The sequence below is a fragment of the Falco rusticolus genome, chromosome 5, assembly GCF_015220075.1.
Source record: "Falco rusticolus isolate bFalRus1 chromosome 5, bFalRus1.pri, whole genome shotgun sequence".
NCBI classification, from domain to species: Eukaryota; Metazoa; Chordata; class Aves; order Falconiformes; family Falconidae; genus Falco; species Falco rusticolus.
In genome coordinates, this window is record NC_051191.1 from 29958759 (window position 1) to 29979161 (window position 20403).

Sequence of the window (20403 nt, forward strand, 5' to 3'; positions counted from 1 at the left end):
GGAACTTGCTTGAAGTTCAGTCTGTTTAAGCATTCCTAACTTGCTACTCCTCCAGCTGTTCTCCAGACCTTCCCTCTGGTCCCACGGTGCTGGGATTCCTGAAAGCCAGCCTTAACAGTAAAGGCAGAAGAAGAAAAGGCAAAGGAGGCATCAGAGTATCTCCACCTTCTCCATTTCCTTTATAACCAGGCACTCTGCTTCATTTAGCAATGGTCCAAGCTTACCCCAGTCTTCCTTTGGCTGTTGATTTTAACACTATATTCTGATATTCATATTTAAATACAAAGACATCTCTACGTATTTGTAGATCTATTTGCTGAAAGATAACTAAAAGTAATGAAGTATTTACATTAAGTAAAACATAAGCAAAAATAGCAAAATCAAAGATTTTGTTTATTTATGTGAACATGAATTTTACAGACTGAAGACAGGAAAATGTTCAACGAAGTTCAGGAACACAGGCACACAACCTAGTACATAGTTCAGTTTCTAGCTTGTTCAGTGGTACTTCTAAAGCTAGTTTTATCTTAGAAGTATGGGTAGATCCTTACAGTCAATGACTGACATAATTAACCTACTGGACACACTTCTTGTAATAATGATACTTCAACATACTCCTATCAGCTCCCATGCCTGTTCTAGAAATCTGTTTTTAGTACTACCCAAACTTCTGAAAATTAGAATTGAAAAACATGTCAGTGAATACCTAAAACACTTCCTAAGCATTTTTGTGCTAAGATACAAAAATTCATTTGTTATATATGTTTTAAGAAAAGTATGTTTTGCAAGTGGAAAATGAGGTCATCTCCTGTCTACAGATACTCTAAACACAGAAAAAATTTGGGCATTAAAATGGGGGGGGAGTGGCAGGGAGAGCTTTTGTCAGAAGAAGATAAGTTCTATTGGCTAAAACTGGATGCACCTTTGCACTGATAATCCTCACAGCACTGCAAACATCCTGCTTACCACAAAACAGAGAATAAAAATGCCCTGCCTGAGGCTCTTATTGCCTTTAAAGACTGGACTTAAGAGCTTAGCTACAGGATAAAAAAATTACTAAACTTCCTCTGAAATGAATGCTGTGACAGTTATGAAGATTATCTATTTGAATAAAAAAACTGAACCCAGACCCCCTCTGGAGAAAATTCAGACTCAGGTAATTCCCATCTCATTGGTGACAGCAGCCCCTTGGAGTCACTCAGAGCAGAATGCTATTACATGCATTAAAATTACTGAACACAATAAGCAGACCTAAATATATGAAGTTCACATTTTCCTGAAAAAAACCCAAACCACCAACCAGAAGTATGATTAAACATTGTTGTCACCGAGGGGAAAAAATCCTGGGGGAAACTGTAACAGGCTAGGTAAATCCTGATACATTAACAAGCAAAGATTTATGGATCTCAGAACAAACAGAGGCATAGTAAAAATTTTGTAATTTTTGTTACCATATTATCACATTTTAGGTTCCACTACAAGACAAATTTTGGACTGTTTTATTCCTGAAGTCGCTTTAATCAAAATAATGTTTGCAGTACACTCCACCTATATTAAATTCTGTTAAAACTGAACACAAAACCTAATTATTCTCACAGAGCAATCTCGCATCGGCAGACAGATGAGAAGAATTTTGAAAGATGCTCTCATATATATTGAGTGCACCCTCATCAAGTTTGCTGTGAGCTGCAGTCGACACACAGGAGGGAAGGGATGCCATCAGGAGGGAGATGCACAGGCCTGAGAGGTGGGCCCGTGCAAACCCCATCAAGTTCAACAAGGCCAAATGCAAGGTCCTGCATCTGAGTCAGGGCAATCCCAAGGACAAAGACAGGCTGGGCAGAGAATGGATTGAGAGCAGCCCTGAGGAGAAGGACTTGGGGGTGCTGGTGGACGAGAAGCTCAGCGTGGCCCGGCAAGGTGCGCTCGCAGCCCAGCAAGCCAACCGAGCCCCGGGCTGCACCAAGAGCAGCGTGGCCAGCAGGGCCAGGGAGGGGATTCTGCCCCTCTGCTCCGCTCTGGTGAGACCCCCCTGCAGCGCTGCCTCTGCTCTGGGGTCCTCAGCACAAGGAGGGCACGGGCCTGTTGGAGCGAGTCCAGAGGAGCCCACGGAGATGATCGGGGGCTGGAGCACCTCTGCTAGGAAGCCCGGCTGAGGGAGTTGGGGTTGTTCAGCCTGGAGAAGAGAAGGCTTCAGGGAGACCTTAGAGCACATTCCAGTACCTAAAGGGACCTACAAGAAACCTGGAAAGGGACTTTTTGCAAGGGCCTGTAGTAATAGGACAAGGAGCAATGGTTTTAAGCTGAAAGAGGGCAGATTTAGATATTAGCAAGAACTTGTTTAGTGTGAGGGTGGTGAGATGGGAGGTTGCCCAGAGCAGCTGTGGGTGCCCCATCCCTGGCAGTGCTCAAGGCCAGGCTGGACGGGGCTTGGAGCAACCTGGGCTGGTGGACGGTGGCCCTGTCCCTGGCAAGGAATGGAACTAGGTGGTCTTTAAGGTCCGTTCCAACCCAAACCATTCTGTGATTCTATATAAGCCAATTCCTTTTCACGTCTATATCTTTTGAGATGTGTGCAGGACAGACAGAAACAAAATCTAAGTTATACAGATAATTAAAACATCTGTCCAAACCACGTTCAAAAGCAGATCTTCAGATGTAAGCTCAATGGGAAATATTTGATTTCAAGCAGAATAACCTTTTTGCTTCAGCATTCCTATTTTTTTTATTTATATCTTTTTTTCCTATAGAAACAGTGAATGTGAGATTCTAGGCGGCATTTGTTATTATACGGCTTTTGAGCTACCTATGAACACACCAAATGCAACATTAGTAAAAGAAAATCTGCATGTGAATACACCAAATGTTTCAGAGCATTACCTGAGGCAGCCTGAAATGCTTACCCCACATCTCCGGGAGGAAGAAATTAATTAAATTATGGCATTTTCCCAAGCTAGTGCTACTGATTTAGCCCCAACTTGAACAAAGAACAGTTGAAATATCATGGCAGTGATGCTGTACTGTACACTGCCACTGAACAAAGAGGCTACAGGTGAGAGCACCCAGCCAGCATAGAACAGTCATCAATTATGGTTGACCATCACAAGCACCATGAAAAAAAACAAATAATAATGATCTCAATCACTTAGTTCATCTTGGTCATTTACTGCTGTTGACAGTAGAGGAAAAGTAAATTTTCCTAAATTAATGCATATTAAGGAATAAATTGAATAAATTTATATTTAAAAACTGTTAGAAAGTTGCTCTTCAGGTTTTCAGAATTTTGTATTTTCTGTACATATCAGTTTAAAGTAATTACTTCTATTCAAGTAAAAGTACTGTTAAATAATAACATAAAAAATACCAAAACCCCAACAAAAATAATTCCTTAATTAAGTAATGACATTTAATAACTGACAAACACCATATTGGGTCCAATAAAGTCACTGAAGTCAAAATACACAGCTAGCTCCATTCTCCAATACTTGCGCAGAATAGCTGGAAATTTAAGAAACAAACAAGAAAGCATCTCTGATGGGACTAGCGGTCTGTTTTCTGTATCTCTTAAGAAATGCAAAAATACATTCCAAAACAAGGCATGATAAAACTCGGATTCACTCTGAAAAAAATTCCAACGTTTTCAGATCCATCTTTCATATGGCTTCAAAACAAAAATCCATTAATTTTACTTATGTCATGGTACTGTAATCTTACACAGCATGACCCATGTTAGCCACACTAACAAGATGAATAATTTAATTCTCAGTCCAGGAGAACTCACTCTGTTTACTTCAAAATATCCATTTCTGTCATTCTTTAATAACACCTGCAGATGTGAAAGATTATCATTAAGGGAAAAGCACCTTTTAATTCACAGAGAACAGCAACACACTGAGAAATGTTAAAAAAAAAGTTTTGTGCTTTGATGGCCACTACACACTTTGTCCACTACCAGGAAAATCATCCTTTCCTCTTCCCTGTAAAAATGTAGAAAAATCTAAAATCTTGAAAGTTGGAAATGATCCTTAAGTATGAACTCCATGTAAGACGTAAAACTAACACATTTCAGTATGAAAAAAAAAAAAAATGTATCTATATGCTTTCTTACGAGGTTTGGGGTTTTTAATTAATGTTAATTTTAGCCAGCTTCTTTCATGATCTCTGAACACCTACATTTCTACACGATACCTCCTCAATTCAAAAAGCTTACACTGACTAAAAAATAAGAGTACGCTATGTTTACAGTGGAAACCATTCATCAGAGGTTTTGCTTAGTTTGACACAAGCAAGTTTGTTAATGCATTCTGACAGACTTGCATAACATCCAAAAATGTTTTCAACAATGCAGTTTAGGCCATGATTCAATATTAATGAATGAATAACGTTTCTGAGTACCAAGTTTCAATATTTAATGAGCGAACGCTGAATGTGCCACAGAAAGCTGTGGTTGAAGATCACTGTAGCTGAAAAGGGTTTTAAAAAGATGTGAGAGACATGACAAAAACAACTTTAACCTGAACTGAAGTCTGAAGTGTGACATGGATATTTCTCCTACTCAATTCCTAGTAACTGATTATTCACCTGACTGCAAAGTCAGATAAATTTTCTAAAGTTCATCTGCCTCTGCAAAACACAGTTAAGAAAAGAGATATAGAAACAGACTATCTGAAAAGGAATGTCATTCTAAGACTCCTGTGAACAAAAACACAACACAAAAATTATTCTAAGTTGAAATTACTTCCTGCACTTTTTAGACACAAAAAAATTTACTATTTACATAAGACTTTGCATACTACAGCTGAAAGGAGCTACTCCTAACACTAGTAACAATCACATTTCCAAAAAACCTGTCCTAAAAGTACACTTCTAAACCAAATTTTTCAAATTATGCACGTGTTAACAGAAAATACAAATTTTAATGCACCATAAACCCACAGTGTAAAAAGGACACACTTTGCCTTCGACTTCTCTGCACTCATATTGCTCACATATCCCAAATAGAAAAAATATAAATCTTTTTCTTCCAATTTCCTTTGTTCGTATAACAAAGCTTTAAGTGAAATGTATTTTAAATGCTGCATGTGGTGGCATCACACCACCTGTGTGTGGGGCAGGAGGTAGAACACAAAATGTTGCTAAAAATCACCTACAGGAAAGCGGTTGTAAATTTGTAAATTTACAACTGGAATTTAATTTCCTGAACTTATGTTCTAACCAAGTGGGTTTTAAACACATCTACATATTGAACAAATCTTCCATTAAGTACAAGAGAGTTAGGACCAGTAAAAGGACCGTTTCCCCCAGCGCTCTCCTGGAGAAGCCGGCTGCTCCTGGCGTGGACGTGCTGTTCCCCGGGTAAAAGCTGCTGGACGGCCGGGCCCAGCGCGTGGTGGGGACCGGAGTGACATCCCGCTGGCGGCCGGGCACAGGGGCCGTTCCCCAGGGACCAGGGCTGGGGCCAGCCCTGCCGGGTACCCGCACGGCGCTCGGGGCGAGGGGATGGAGCGCGCCCTCAGCCCGCCTGCGGGTGACACCCGGCCGGGGGGCGCCGATGTGCCGGGGGCAGGGGGCTCTGAGGGGGCTGGGCAGGCCGGGCCGAGGGGCCGAGGCCAAGTGTGTGAGGGGCAGCGGGGCTGGGGGCAGGGGGCTGGGAACTGCCCGGGGGAAAGGGCCGGGGGGGCTGGGCACAGCCGCTGGGCAGGAGCCCCCAGCGTGCCCAGGTGGCCAAGGGGGCCAGCAGCGCCCTGGCCGCTGTCAGAAGCACTGTGGCCGGCAGGGCCGGGGCAGTGCCCGTCCCCCTGTGCTGGGCACCGGTGCGGCCGCCCCTCGGGGCCTGGGCTCAGGGTCGGGCCCCTCAGGGCAGGGGGGACGCAGAGGGGCTGGAGCGTGTCCAGAGCCGGGCAGGGGCTGGGGCTGGGGCAGGGGCGGGTCAGCCTGCAGAGGGGGGGCTCAGGGGCACCTTCTCGCTCTCCAAAAGTACCTGAGAGGAGGTTGTAGCGAGGTGCGGGTCAGGCTCTTCTCCAAAGTAACAAGCAACAGCACAAGATGAAAACTAGGGGAGGCTTAGATTGGATATTAGGAAAAATGTCTTCACGGAGAGGGTGGTCAAGTGTTGGAACAGGCTGCCCAGGGAGGTGGTGGAGTCAGCATCACTGGAAGTGTTCAAAAATCACGTAGATGCGGTGCTCATGGACATGGTTCAGTGGTGGGCTTGGCAGTGCTGGGTTAATGGTTGGACTCAATGGTCTTGAAGGTCTTTTCCAACCTAAATGATTCTATGATTCTAAGAGAAAAGCAGCAAGACAAACCTGAAATGCTAAAAAATGCAGGAATATAGAATGAAAAAAGGAAGGTCGTCAAACCCAGATTTGCAATCATTTTGGGAGTGCTTAGTCCAAAACCATTCAATCCTGACTACACGGATCCCAATTGCTATGCACTTTATAAAGCACAACGCGCACAATGAAAATTCTTTGATAAATTCACTACCAATGATCAAGAGCACTCATGATTATGGTGTATGCAGCAAGAGAGAAAAGATCAAAGGTAGCAATAAGACTTGCAATCCCTGTCCCATCCAACCCTTTTAATTAACACAACATGTCCTATATACCTGCAGGCTCCAAAAAAAAGAGCCCTCCAATTCTAACCTGATGTACTCCAGACTTAGTGACTGGCTTCCCCCCATACTCCATAAGCAAAGTGCAACGTCTGAAATCATCCCAACTGATTAGCCTCGGCTATAACACAGAAGTCAGCGACCTCCCACAGCTCACAGTGAGTTAAAATAAATGGCAAGAAGGAAAAGAGAGGCCAAGTTACACATTCTGGATATGGGTTGGGATAGGTCTTTTTGTCCTCTGATGAGAGCTAGCAACATCTCTCAAATTTGCAGATTAAATATTACAAAACCAAATACAAACAACATCTGTTTCATGTCGGGGGGGGGGGGGGGGGGGGGGGGGGTTGGCCTATCTACCTCAAGCTGCATACCATAATCTGAGTAAGATTTTCCTAGTGTCTTACACTTTATTACTGTTAGTTTCCTAACCTTGCACTTCATTTTATTAAATTTAACAAGAATTCCAGCTCCAGTACTTTGTTCCATACCCACTTATTCCTCATGGTGACCTGTTACTCCTTAATTCTGGCCATACATGTATATAAATCACTGCTTCATTCATTAGAAATATTACTGAAAACATAAAAGTGATTCCAAAATTGATCCCTAAGCAGCAAGTAATCTTCTCCCATAATGCTAACTCCTTCCTCCAATATCACAGAATGGTTTGGGTTGGAAAGGGACCTTCAAGGTGACTTAGTTCCAGCCCCTCTGCTGTAGGCAGGGACACCTTCCACTAGCCCAGGTTGCTCCAGGCCCATCCAGCCTGGCCTTGAACACTGCCAGGAAGGGCATCCACAGCTTCCCTGGGCAGCCTGTGCCAGTGCCTCACCATCCTCACAGTAAAGAGTTTCTTCCCAATATCTATTCTACATCTACCCTCCCCATCTATAATCCTTTACATGCTTGCCGTTGGTCAGTCCCAAATTATCTTAAAATTCATACATTAGTTTTGGACATCTCCAGTACCAATAACAAGGAAGACAAGGAGGCATCAAGTGCTTTGCCTGACTCTTCAGGCTGAAGTCTGTTACGCAACCCAAGAACACACTAAACTCAATACAAATTATCTTTGTTAAAGACTATGTTCCACCTTGCCCCACTTAACCATTTCTTTCCATTTTCTCAATTACCCCCTACTTCAAAAGCGGTACTTCTCAAATTACCCATAACGAGTCCAAGTAATAACATTCAGCTGAACATACTCATTCATTTCCTTTTTCCAGCTGCCTTACAGCCTCAGCATAACATTTGTGAATTGAAAAATCTTTGCTAATGGCCATGTTATTTTATGTGCCAGTTCTTGATCAAAAGATCAAAGACACTAATTTCAAAACTCGTAATTACATACAGCTCTTCAATTTATCAACAATACTTCCACGGACAGCTTGTTAATACACATTGCAATATGGACACTGACTCTTGTCAGTCCGATGGCTGCTCACACCATATAGAAGATAGTTGTTTTGACTTTCTTCATTAAGATACTTGGGGTTTTTTTTAGGGAGTTGCTGGGTGTTGAGAGGAAGGGTGATTAGGAGGGAGGGAAGGTTCTTTGAGGGGATTTTGTAATTATACTTCATAAAGCCACTCTTTTTAAAATATGTGCATATAGATCAGTATTATATAAAGACAGAATAGATGAACAAATTTCTACCTTTATGCCAGCGGCATGCAGAGAACCTAAGTCAGAATAGTAAAACTGTTTTACATAATTTGTATATGTATTTAGTTAAGACTTTTCCCGATATCCACCTAACTCCACTTGAAATTACTTTTGAACTTAATATCACTCCTCTTGGGATCTGCAAAGGCAGTCATGAAATTACGACAACATTAATTATCTGTTAAAATGAAGTGACAGTTACAGGGTTTTTTATTATTAAGTGTTTCTCTGCTATGTCTACTCATTTGCTACTTTTCAAAATGAAAGATCGCAGCGGTTTGAAAGCAAAGTTTTGCTTAAAATTGCTAGGGGGGAATGGTTTCCCTCCTCCCTACTTGAATTTAAATCTATGAAGCAGTATTTTTTTTTTTTTAATGCTCTCTCCAAATAAGCTCACTGACTTCAAGTCATTTTCTCATCTCTCCTAGAACTTGGTATACAAGTTGTCAGTTGAGATGCCAAGTTTTAAAATTGAAGTGAAAAGTAATTCCTTGAAAATTGGGGTTTATAAAGGTAGGAGAGAATTAGAGCACTGCTTCCTCCAATTTCCACTTCCTGTCTCCAAGATTCATTTCCTTATATACTGAGAACTAGACATACCGTATTAATGGGGAGTCAACCAGTAACAGAAATCTCAGAGAGTAAACCACTGCCAAATACTGATTTTTCTTCCCAGAAAACAGGTAAGTAAGGTAAAATGGGCTTCTAAGATAGCTTGCTGTTTCTAAATTCTCAACCTCATAAGCAGCATGGTTGCAAGCTTTTTTTTTTTGCTTCCTTGGCATTCTGCAGGTGAGATAGTGCACTAAACTCCTATGGTTTTAAAAAGAGTACAATGCAACCCAATTCAGAAGGTGACTTACGCTTCCATAATAGAATCAGGTTTTCAACAGATGGCTGTCGAAAGAGGCATCAGTTACAACATCTCACCTGATCACAGTACTTATTTTATAGGTAAATCTCTGCTTGAATCCAGAATGTCTTCACACTGAATCTTGGCATCTTCCCTTGCCTGCAGAGGGATAGTTTTGATGCAGCCTGACCCTCCTTATGCCCTCTTTTCCTGTGACAGAGCAGTATTAGCCCATAATCCTCCAGCCCTATGGAAGAATAAGTTCACTTCTAAATCTTTTGCTGTGTGTGAGATCAGGCAAGGGAAACTTCTGCTGTGAGAAAGGTAAAAAAAGCATGAGATGGCATGACCAGGAAAGGGGAATAGGAGGAACTCAGCCTGTGGAAGTGATCCTAATGCTGCTGTATCCATGCGTGTTCCCCAGCCCTGAGGCTGAAGTAGCCTTTTGTGCATTCAAAGGAATTAGGTTTTACTTTTTCATATTTTTATAAAATCAGCTATACACACCAAACTTGAATGCTTTGGTAAATGAATAGCCCTCACCACTGCCTGGCATTACCTGATTTTACACTCCAGAAAAGCCTTCTCTACAATCTTACCCAATTACTATTTTAAGTCTTCTCTCTACCAACTATGCACCTTCAGACAGGGAAGGAGAGAGTCATGCACACATACCTGTCACATTCAGAGACGGAAGGCCCTTATCAGATGTCACATTAGCCTTTCTTTCTAGTTTATATGCAATTTAGGACTTAACCTGTTTATCACTATAAAATATCCAAGTTTTGCTCTCTCAAATCAATAGCTAGGCTTTCTTCTGATACACTGCATGTCATACTAGAAAAAGGTTATGCTTCCCAGAATTTACAGAAGACAAGTCATACCACATATAAAGGTGTATAAACGAAGATAGAATACTTATCCATAGACTACATAAATATGGCACTACTGACAACAATACTTCAAAAATATACCTTTTCACTCCCGGAGTGTGTAACTTATCCCCCACCCCGCCCCCAAGAATGACAAAACTTCCCTCTAAAAGCAGTTTTGCTCAATTGTTTTTTTAAAAGTTCCTTGAATCTCTCTCTGCAACACTTACTTCACAGAAACCTTGTCAGAGAGAGGATGAGCAGAAGAGGCAAGCTTTGGTGCAAGTCTGTTGGGCCAACTCTTGCATTCCTAAATGTGATTATCAATTGGGTAATATCTCTAGCCATTATTTTTTTTTAAACAGTATGGTTACAAATGCCAGAAGATATTAAACTCTTATTTTTGACCTATCAGAAGTCAAAACAGTTATAATCTCTTTTACTGCTTCAAAGTATTTCCAGCTTTCTATCCTACAGTCAACAGTAAAGAAGATGTAATTTTCCAGACTGTTTTCACACTTAATCTAAACACTATCAAGAGGTCCCTGTGGCAGAAAACTATTACAACTATTTTCAAACAAAGTAGCTTTTTGTCCCCCATGAGAAGAATACTGCAAGAAAAAAACAGGTCTCCCAATTCAACACAGCTAATTACCCAGCAAAATATAATAATTTAGGAAGAAAATAAGTCTACTTCGAAAAAGTTCTCGCCACATTTAGTGCACTACCCATATGAATTGAAGACACATTAATATACTCTTTATAAATTTACCTCCGTAAAATATAAAATGAGTATTGTAAATAAATCAATCATTTTATTTTTCCTGATGTTCTCCAGACCTATGCCAGTAAACTAGAATAAACATGTTATTAAAGCAGAAATCAATAGTAAGCTTTAAAATATACAGTAGCACAAAGAGGTCAAGCCCTAGTATTGATTTTATTATAACATTTTTGGTGTGTAATTCCCAAAGGGTTCTTCTCCAATATTGTTCTTCATTCTTCTCTCACTTTACATTTTCACTGGTGAATTTGTTATTCTCTTATGCAAAAGCTGTCTACTCCAAGAAGTTTTCAAAGACCTTGTCATATATCCAATGTACTGCTGAGACATGACAAAAAAAGGTCGGGGGAAGCACTCAAGACACATCAAAGTATCAATTAAACCATAAAGTAAATTGCAGTTATATAGGGACCCTTCCCTAAGCACAACAACAAAACAACATACAAAGAAGCTAATGGCTGCAATCTAATAACCCACCACTGCAAGACACCTTCACAAACCAGTGTGTACTTATTCCTAAAAGCTGATTTAGAGTTTAGAAAGGTTTCCTCCAGACTGATGAGGACATTTAGGAATACAGAGGTTGCAATAAGTTATCCAGCTAATGACAGATAAAATACCACACCATATGGAGCCCAACTAGTCAAGCAGAACAGGCTCCAGCAATTCATTACCAAGGAATGTTTGAAAATCTATCATCTGTATTGCTGAAGAAAAGCATTTTTCATGTGGCTTTCAAGACATCACAGGAGACGACGCAGTCAAAACAGAGAATAGCCTAAGAGTTATCAACAGCCATCACAGAATCACAGAAAAGTTTGGGTTGGAGAGGACCTTTAACAATCATCTAACTCTACCCGCCCCCCCTGCAATGAGCAGGGACATCTGCAACTAGATCAGGTTGCTGAGAGCCCTGTCCAACCTGACCTTGCACATTTCCAGGGATGGGGCATCAACCACCTCACCGGGCAACCTGTGCCAGTGTCTCACCACCCTCATCACAAAACATTTCCTCCTTATGTCCAATCTACAACCTTCCTCATTCAATTTAAAACTGTTGCCCCTTGTCCTGTCTCTACAGGCCCTGGGTAGCAAAGCCCTCTCAAGTCTGTCTTATAAGCCCCCTCTGTATATCAAATGACCACAACAAGGTCACCCTGGAGCCTTCCCTTCTCCAGGCTGAACAACCCCAACTCTCTCAGCCCATCCTCCTAAAAGAGGTGCTCCAGCCCTCCGACCACGTTTGTGGCCCTCCTCTGGACCTGCTCTAACACGTCTGTGTCTTTGTTGTTCTGCTAATTGGCTTTTTGGTGACCATACCAGAAAATAAGCAAAGCCAACACAGGGAAGGGATAATGGGGATCCCAACACGCGACCACTAGAAGGCCCAGAAAGCTGGACAAGGACTAAGGCTACAAAATGCAGGCTTGTACCTGTAGCACAAGGTAGTTAGGAGACATTGTAACACTCCTGAGGCTGCAGGTAATAATAGTTCTCTTCTGGTTCTACTGGTTAAAATCATTAATGTCCAGATACCCAGCATCTCCCATCCACTGACAGTTACCACCCATGCAATTCCCTTCACAAGGGATCCCAGGAATGTGTCCCATTCAGTTTCAGATGAAGTCACCTGGAGAAGTTAAAACATGTTCCTCAAATCAAGCTAACCCATGTCCATGATCTTAATTTCAACAGAAGTAATCCTGCAGGGTTGAGACTGTCTAAATAGACATTTTAAAACAGGTTTAAGATACACTGTGAAAATTCTACATACATCAGATCCTTTTTAATAAGATTTTGAGCAACAGTTGCAAAATGCTCAGTGCTAGTCCTGATAATTTTCTACTTTTGTCACGCCTTAAACAATTTTAGAGCAGAACTAGCAACAGATTTACTTAAGGGCCACCAAACCAAACAAAAGGCTACTTTTAAGCCTTTCCCTGTCTTAGAATTCCTCCTTACACTAGTACTTTTCCTCTAAGAAACAAAATGCTAGAATCACAGGAGATATGATACAGGAGAATACAAGCACAGTTAAACACAGGAAAACCAATCATCTGGGCATCTTGGGACAGCCATACATCAACAAACTGCACAGGGACATCTATTTGGCATACTAACAAAATTACATGCATGTATGTATTGAAGACTTGAACAAAATAAAATTTCTGCAATATTGAAGGGTCTGTCACACACAGCATTTTGTAAAAACACCTCATTCTACATATAATTAATATTTGCCATGTGCCAAAGCATATAGAAAAAGTGGAAGCTAGGAAACACTTGCCAAGAAAGAGAGACTGAAAATCCACAAATATAATTAGTCTAAGCTAAATGATTAGCAAAGTAAGACTGAAATTTCCCGGGAAAAAAGGTAAGTAATCATTCATGAATGTTCAATTTCTATGGGAAATCACATCCTTCATTTGCCTTTTGTATATATTTTAGTGGAGAAATTCAGCAGTTTGATGAGGTTGACAGTAGCTAAAATTTTATCATTATGCTGATGATAAAGGCTGTTGTTCACTTTTGCTTTTTCAAAATATCTTTTCTTCTGGTTGTGCCTTTCAAAAGGCAAAGTCTTTACAAACAAAAAGATGTATTGAGCACCATCAGTAAAGTATTATGGACATCAACAAATTAACAGATTTATATTCAAGAACTGTCGTGACGGAGGGAAGACGCAGTTACTCAATATGAGTGATCAGCAGACTTCCCTCCGTCGCGACAAACGGCGCCCAAACAGGGACCCTAGAGAGGGCTGAACCTGCGAGCCATGGTTCGACGGAGATTCGGGTACCGGTCCTGAAAGCAGTGCAGGAGGCGGAAGGGCACAGTCCCCGCGCCCAGGAGCGCCTACAGAGGGTCCCGCTGGCCACGTGTCGCCGAAGTCTCGCAAAGGCTGCAACAGCGCTGACGAAGGTATGGAGAGACAAGCGACGTACGATTCGCTCATATTGAGTGACTGTGTCTTCCCTCCGTCGCAACAAAGAACAAAGTTAGTGTATGTAGTAGGTAAACTTCAGCCCAGTTTAGAAATTAAAGATGGGAGAAGGAAAATCATCTAATTCCCCCATGTCTATTCTCTAGAGCCATAACATTAAAAATTTTTACTTATTGGGAAATTAGAGAAAATGCTAAATATTTGCTGAGTTTATTCAGAACAAGCACAGAAAAGCAAAATGAAGTTATTAGTGTATACATAGATTCAGACACTCAGGTTAACAGTGATAGTGCAACAGTTTCAGTACCATGTTCTGGCAGTAAGAGGTCAACCAGAGCAAACCAGGCAATCTCACAACTGATTATTTCTTGCCAATAAACCCATTTAACCTGATTCTACTTCTTTTTATTCCAAATGTGCATTTTGTGATCCCTAGTGCTAGTTTACTACTTCTGTATTGTCCCAGACCATATCTACTGGTCCACCTAGTTGTGCAGATTTCTTTGCAGAACTCGATGGAGCAGATGCATCTTGCTGACCAGAGGCAGCTTCTCACTGCTGAAGTTCATGAGCCATGGCACCATCTGGTATGTTGCAGGCCACCTCCGTGCTATCAGAAGAAATGCTTCCAATTACTTCAATAGGAAGAGCTATTTCAGACTCCTTCATCACCAACACCAACAAAACTATTAAAATAGAAGAGTTCAACAGCTGTGGTAAGACATTGCATAATAATCTACATCTGTAAGACTATACCTCAGGAGAAAACCTAAACAGCTAAAGGATAAACCAGTTTCATTGTCATATTTTGTATCATTTCAGGTCATGGCAAATTAGTTTCACAGACTCCACTTCTCTTTCTATTACAACACTGCAAAGTAATTTAAGAACTTTGTTAAAAAAACAAACTACATCAACAATTACTATTTATCACCTATCACCATTGCCAAATTCAAGTTCTGGTGCCTATACTCTCATTTTTTAGAATCTTTTCTTCCAAAGTTGTGGTTCTGGCATGTATTTCACAGACAGCAAAAGCCTGCTTCTTCAGTAGGTCTGAAGGGACCATGCACACAAACAGTATGTCAAGCAGAACAGACTCCAGAAATTCTCAGTAACGAACAAGAAAATGTATCTTTGAAAAGCTTTATGGGGGTGATTTTTTTTTTTTTTTAAAGATGCTGAAAGCAACAAAATCCGTGTGGTTTGTTGAACCATTAAGGTACAAACTTATAGTGTTTTCAGTTAATACAAAACTTTATAATGAGTGGAGTCTCTCCATAACACTACAATGATATGGAATATTTTTAGGAGGTCCTGGTACGTACTGACATGAAATGGAAAACAGACTACAGGAATACTAAAGCTGTATTTTCTCTAGGAGGAAAGGGCACATTACTCTTTCCTCTTCTGTTCAGAGGATTAAGCTCTCTAGTATTACCAGCTGTAACAATAATAGTATCATTGCTATAATTGCTGTAATACTGACAAGTGTTATAATCCTCAAGGTAACATACACGTTGTAAGACTGTAGCTCCGACACATTAACTGGTCACATCTACTAATGCAGTCACTGCAAATTCTGTTGCAATCAAATAATAATCAATTTATTTTTTCTAAATGAAAAAAACTTTTAAGAGAAAACATTTCAAATGTTCAGAAACCAAAGTGAGAAACAATCGTTAGGCTGAGTAAAGGAGTAAGCTAGAATCAACTTTTATTCTCCAGTGGGGTTTGTGGTCAATATGATTTTATTAGGAAACAAGATGGAGTTAACACATTCCTCTTTTTCCACAACCGATTGGAGAGCCTAAGAATACCCAGACAAGTCAGACTAAAGGTCCAACATACTCATATAACCCATCTCCACCACTAGCCAGCAGACACATGAGAAAAATGTAAGACACAAAACAAGTGGAAACCCTGCCTTCCTGTACAACTTTGCTTGTTTCTGAGAATAAATCTTGCTTCCTAAGATGATGGAAAGTTTTAAAAAAAAAAAAAAAAAAAAAAAAAAAAGAAGACTATATATAGCAGCTGCATTCACCCAGTCTATCCGACTACGCAGGTATATTCCCAGTGGGCAATCAGCCAAAAGGCAGCTTTATCAAAGCATTTCCAAGAATGTTTTTCCGTTAGCTGGACTCCAAAAAACAGCCAGTGAGATAAGGTGATGTCCTGGGCCACGACAGTCAAACATGGAGGACTGCAGCCACTAGTAATGCTCAAATTTCCGTCAACAGACTAGAAGCCACACACATTCTCCTGGCAGTAGCTACTAACCTTCAGATCAACTCACAATGTTTCCACCACCTCTACATGGACTTTCAAATTCTAGAAGAAGGAAATCCTGTAAAGATTCATTACTTGTGGTGAAATTTAAGTTCCCAGGGAGCCTCCTGGCTTTCATCCTACTCTCTTATAGCCAGAAGTTTAAGCAAGCTTCTTATCCTCAGCAAAGAAACATACAGGTTTGCAACCATATTCAATCACACACACACAAAAGAAATGAACATACATGAAGAAGCACACAGAAATAATATGAAAGACCAGTGGGCATACCATTTTGGACGCATGTTCTAAGGCTGGGTCTAAATCACTACTTTATGTATAACTAACTATTCAAAGTCCCTTTAAATAAGAGCTGTGCAACTCATGTATCATGAGTACACTGATGGCATTAAAATACAATTTGAAGAGTCAGTCTTTATCTGTAATCCCAGAAGTAAGCACAGATCTTAACTTTATATAATGAGTAGTCCATCTGTACTGTGTCTGTATGTGTGAATAAAAATTACAATTTTCTTCCTTCACAGTGTGAAACTAGTAAAATACATTTTGCAATCTGATCAAAATGTGGTCATACGCTGCATACAGAAACAGTAACGAAATTAGCTATTAGACAGTTAGAATCGCGCACAACAAACAGTTGCAAGTTTCAGATATTTATGTTTAAATGTTGTTTCACTTGAAGGTTAGAAAAAATATTTTTGAGAAAGGAGTGAGAATGTACACATGCAAAATACATAATCTATGGTAAAAAAATCTCATAAAATGAATGCAGAAAGAACTTTTAATTTCATGGCGTTACATACCATTGGCACGTGTCTTAAAAGACTGTCAAAGAAAAGCAGTGGGTTATCAAATGAAATTGTTAAGAGATCAGAAGTGCAAGGTCAGGTTGTTTTTAATACTAGGACACCAGTTAAATTCACTAGCTTATGCCATTACTATACCTCTTCCAAAAGAAAAAAAAAGTTTTAAAGTGCAGCACTTTGACTTGCGTTTCCTAGGTTAAAGTTGCAAAACTTACCTTCAGGGCGTCAGGCCTCATTACACGCACTTCCTTATCAAAGGGCCTAACTGGTGCTAAAAGCACCAGAGATCCCAGCTCTGCAAGTTGTTATTCCCACACGGGACACCATCTTGCCTCAGTCCAGCTGGCGTCGGACGGCACCAGTGCGTTTGTGTACGCAGCCCTCCACAGAAGTTCTGAAACCTGCACTACACTGTATTTGTTCTTGTGCAACTGTTGACATACGAATACTGTAAACTGTTGTCTGTTAACAGTTTCCTTCTGTTATACATCTTAAGCACAGTGTAGCTGAGAACACAAGTTTTGTTTTGTTTTCCAACACTGCATCAATGTGTGTGTGTTTATTACAAATAGCTACAGTTGAGAGTAATCTTTCCCTTTTCATGGCTCTATTACCTAGAACACTGCACTAGACTGACATGCAAGACAAAATACTTCATCCCATCAATGTGCATCTAGCTCTTAAGTATATCCTTGCTTGAATACTGAAGTCCAGTAATGATGAAAAAATGATACCAACTCTACAAGTACATGAGTGCCCAGAAGACTGGCACAGAAGGTTATACAGAAGACTGCATTATTTTTGCCTGAAAGTATGGATCCTAACTTGAAAAAGAGCATTGAACAAATATTTCTTGTGCCCCTGCATTATGGAGAGATTGCTTTCTCAACTAGAATAAAACAGGAGGGGTAAGCATGCTCAACCTGAACAACACAAATCTGTTCTTAAAGTGATCAACAGAACAGTGTTTGCTTCGTTCTTAGAAGAACGAGATCCAGACAAGAACAGCTCTACATTTGCTACAGCGCTTTTTGAATATTGTTAAAACACAAACCTCAACCAGAATTCAACCCATAAAGACCTTAAGTAACAGCTAAGTAAATATATGCATCTTTTAAAACTGTTTCATCCAACATGAAAAGAGCCTCTACAGTCAAGTTAAAACATTCTTATAATTATATATACACTGTGCAAAAAGTATAAGAAAAAACCCTGCTTATTGCTAAACAAAAAATCAAAACTAGAAGACTATTAAAGCTGCTAACAAGACTTAATATTTGGATTTTTGGGTTTTTTATCGTAAGTATTTATTTATTTTGATAGTTTACATTTCAAAAGCACAGATTTTTCAACCTAATTTGAAGACAACAAAAAGGTTTTACAGGATCCTTTCAATATGCAACACCTCCCCCACTAATACTTAGTCAAGTAAAGGGAAGGCTGCCAGCCTATACAAAAAGTAACATCGGGTATGTGACAAGCCAATCTGCTACCTAACTTTCACACACCAATTCACAACCCATGAAAACTGAATTATGGAATACTTAATGAAAGTTACTGATAAGCGTCAAATAACAAAATACTGAAGTTACAAAACAAACATTTCCATATTGTAATCACATTTAGCTGAACTGTTGAGCAGTCAACACTAAGCTCAAATGTAATGCAGGTTTTCCTGTTGAAGTCCAGTTCAAAAGAAGAAATTTCCCTGCTGACAATTCAAAAAAAAAAAAAAAAAAGCCCGTTTTTTTTTCTGGGACATTTATATAGTCCTATCTAATTACATACTCCATCAACCTAACTCATTTAAATAATAATATAATGATGTGTAGGAAACATCTGATATATATGCAGACAATTTAAGTAGTACTAATTAGATTTTAATTTTTTTAATTCATCATAATGAGCCTTTCTTCCCATTCTCAAAGTAGAGGACAATGTGTAGGTTAATATTTATGTTTGTTGTGTCATATTACCTATGTAGGAAAATAATCAAAGTACGTATTTACACACAAGTCCACCGAGTTCACCATACAGCCAAACTCAATTTCAAATACAAACAGGATTTTTTTTAATTGCTAATAATCCCACAGTAACACACTAAGCACTGCAGAATATAGTTTTAAAATACTACATCCAATGTCTGCCGCTGCATTCTGTATGCCTCTACCTAGTCTTCCATAGTAGATACAATATCTGAAAAAAACATGCATAAAAAAGTAATGTTTCAATATACAGCAAGGATATCACAAGGGTTTTCTGCTAGTAAACTGTTTTAGTACAGTACCTTGAAGATACAAAGCACTATGCTCTACTAACCATTAAAGCAGTTCAAAACCCAGTGCAGCTCACAGAAGTACTTAGAACTCACATTTCTACTTGCTGTTAAAATTTCCCTTTCGATCAGACAGAGGGGTTTTAAGTAACCCACCTCTGCACTGCTCTCAAGCTACTTCTATCTCTACACCACAAAGTGCATATTTGGACTCAAGAGTGTATCAACAAAGATTGAGCTTAAAAGACTGCAAAAAAGAGTCAGGCTCATAAGGTCAAAAGAGATTTAGGTCAACATTATGTATCAGCTCTTAAAACAACAAATTAACTGACATTTCCTTGTAACACGTATTCAGTATCAAAACTTGCTATGTTGCCCAAAGGTCTTAACTACCATTTTGTCTTGAGGCACAGAATTCAACTGTTTATTAGTAAGTAGATAATTAACAGTAACGGCGGCATTAAGTACATGTTTGTGTTAAATATTATTAACAAACCAACCTTCTCTTTTGAGCTTCAGAGTCTCTCCTGGCTCGTTCTAATGCCAGTTCTTCAGCTATTCTTTTCTTTAGCTCTTCATCAACTACAATTAAAAGAAAATTAAATTAAATGTTAACAGAACACAACATATGCCTAATTACCGAAACAACTGCATAATACAGTGCTCTATTTTATACATTTTCTTTTCTCTATACAGCAATTGGAGTGATTCTTGTGGTCTAACCAACTTTTAAAATTTAGCATCCAACAGACAGCCTTTAAAAATTACTCTTGTTAATCAACTTTTCAATTAGTGGAATCTTTTGACAATTAAAACCCGTATACTATATGTTAGATTAAATACAATCTTCTTAAGAAATGTGCCTCTATAAAGTAAAATGGGGGGCAGGGGGGGACACCGCAACGACTGAGACCTAAATAATAAAGTCATAAAATGCTGCTTTTTATTCATATGGAACCAGGGGAAGCATCTTTCTGTGTAATGAATCAAGTACTTTCAGATGCAGATTTTACAGAACAAAACATTGACAACATCCTAGATATCCATACTTTTTGTTTCTATTGTTACAAAAAGATGTTGCCTCAAAGCCTCCCAATTGTGTTTTAACAAGCAGACATGGAAAGAATATTTTCTTCATTTAGATTTTGTCAGATGAATTAGTTGAAAGTCTGGTTAAGAACTGAAAAAGCAGGGAAGCAACTTCAAGTGTATGAACAAACTTTTCCACAGGAAAGGTAGAAAAGCATGACAGCCACTCATCCTATAAGCTTGAAAGACATCTATAAGAC

General features: G+C 39.6%; 1 protein-coding gene across 4 annotated transcripts in view; it reads right to left on the bottom strand.

Moving 5' to 3' along the window:
* CHCHD3 (coiled-coil-helix-coiled-coil-helix domain containing 3) overlaps window positions 1-20403 on the bottom strand; it is a 163671-nt gene that overhangs the window by 115146 nt on the left and 28122 nt on the right. For all 4 annotated transcript variants that reach the window (XM_037387850.1, XM_037387848.1, XM_037387849.1 and 1 more), the window contains exon 3: window positions 19615-19696. In XM_037387850.1, the coding sequence (XP_037243747.1) occupies window positions 19615-19696 (82 nt within the window). The remainder of the gene's footprint in view (window positions 1-19614; window positions 19697-20403) is intronic.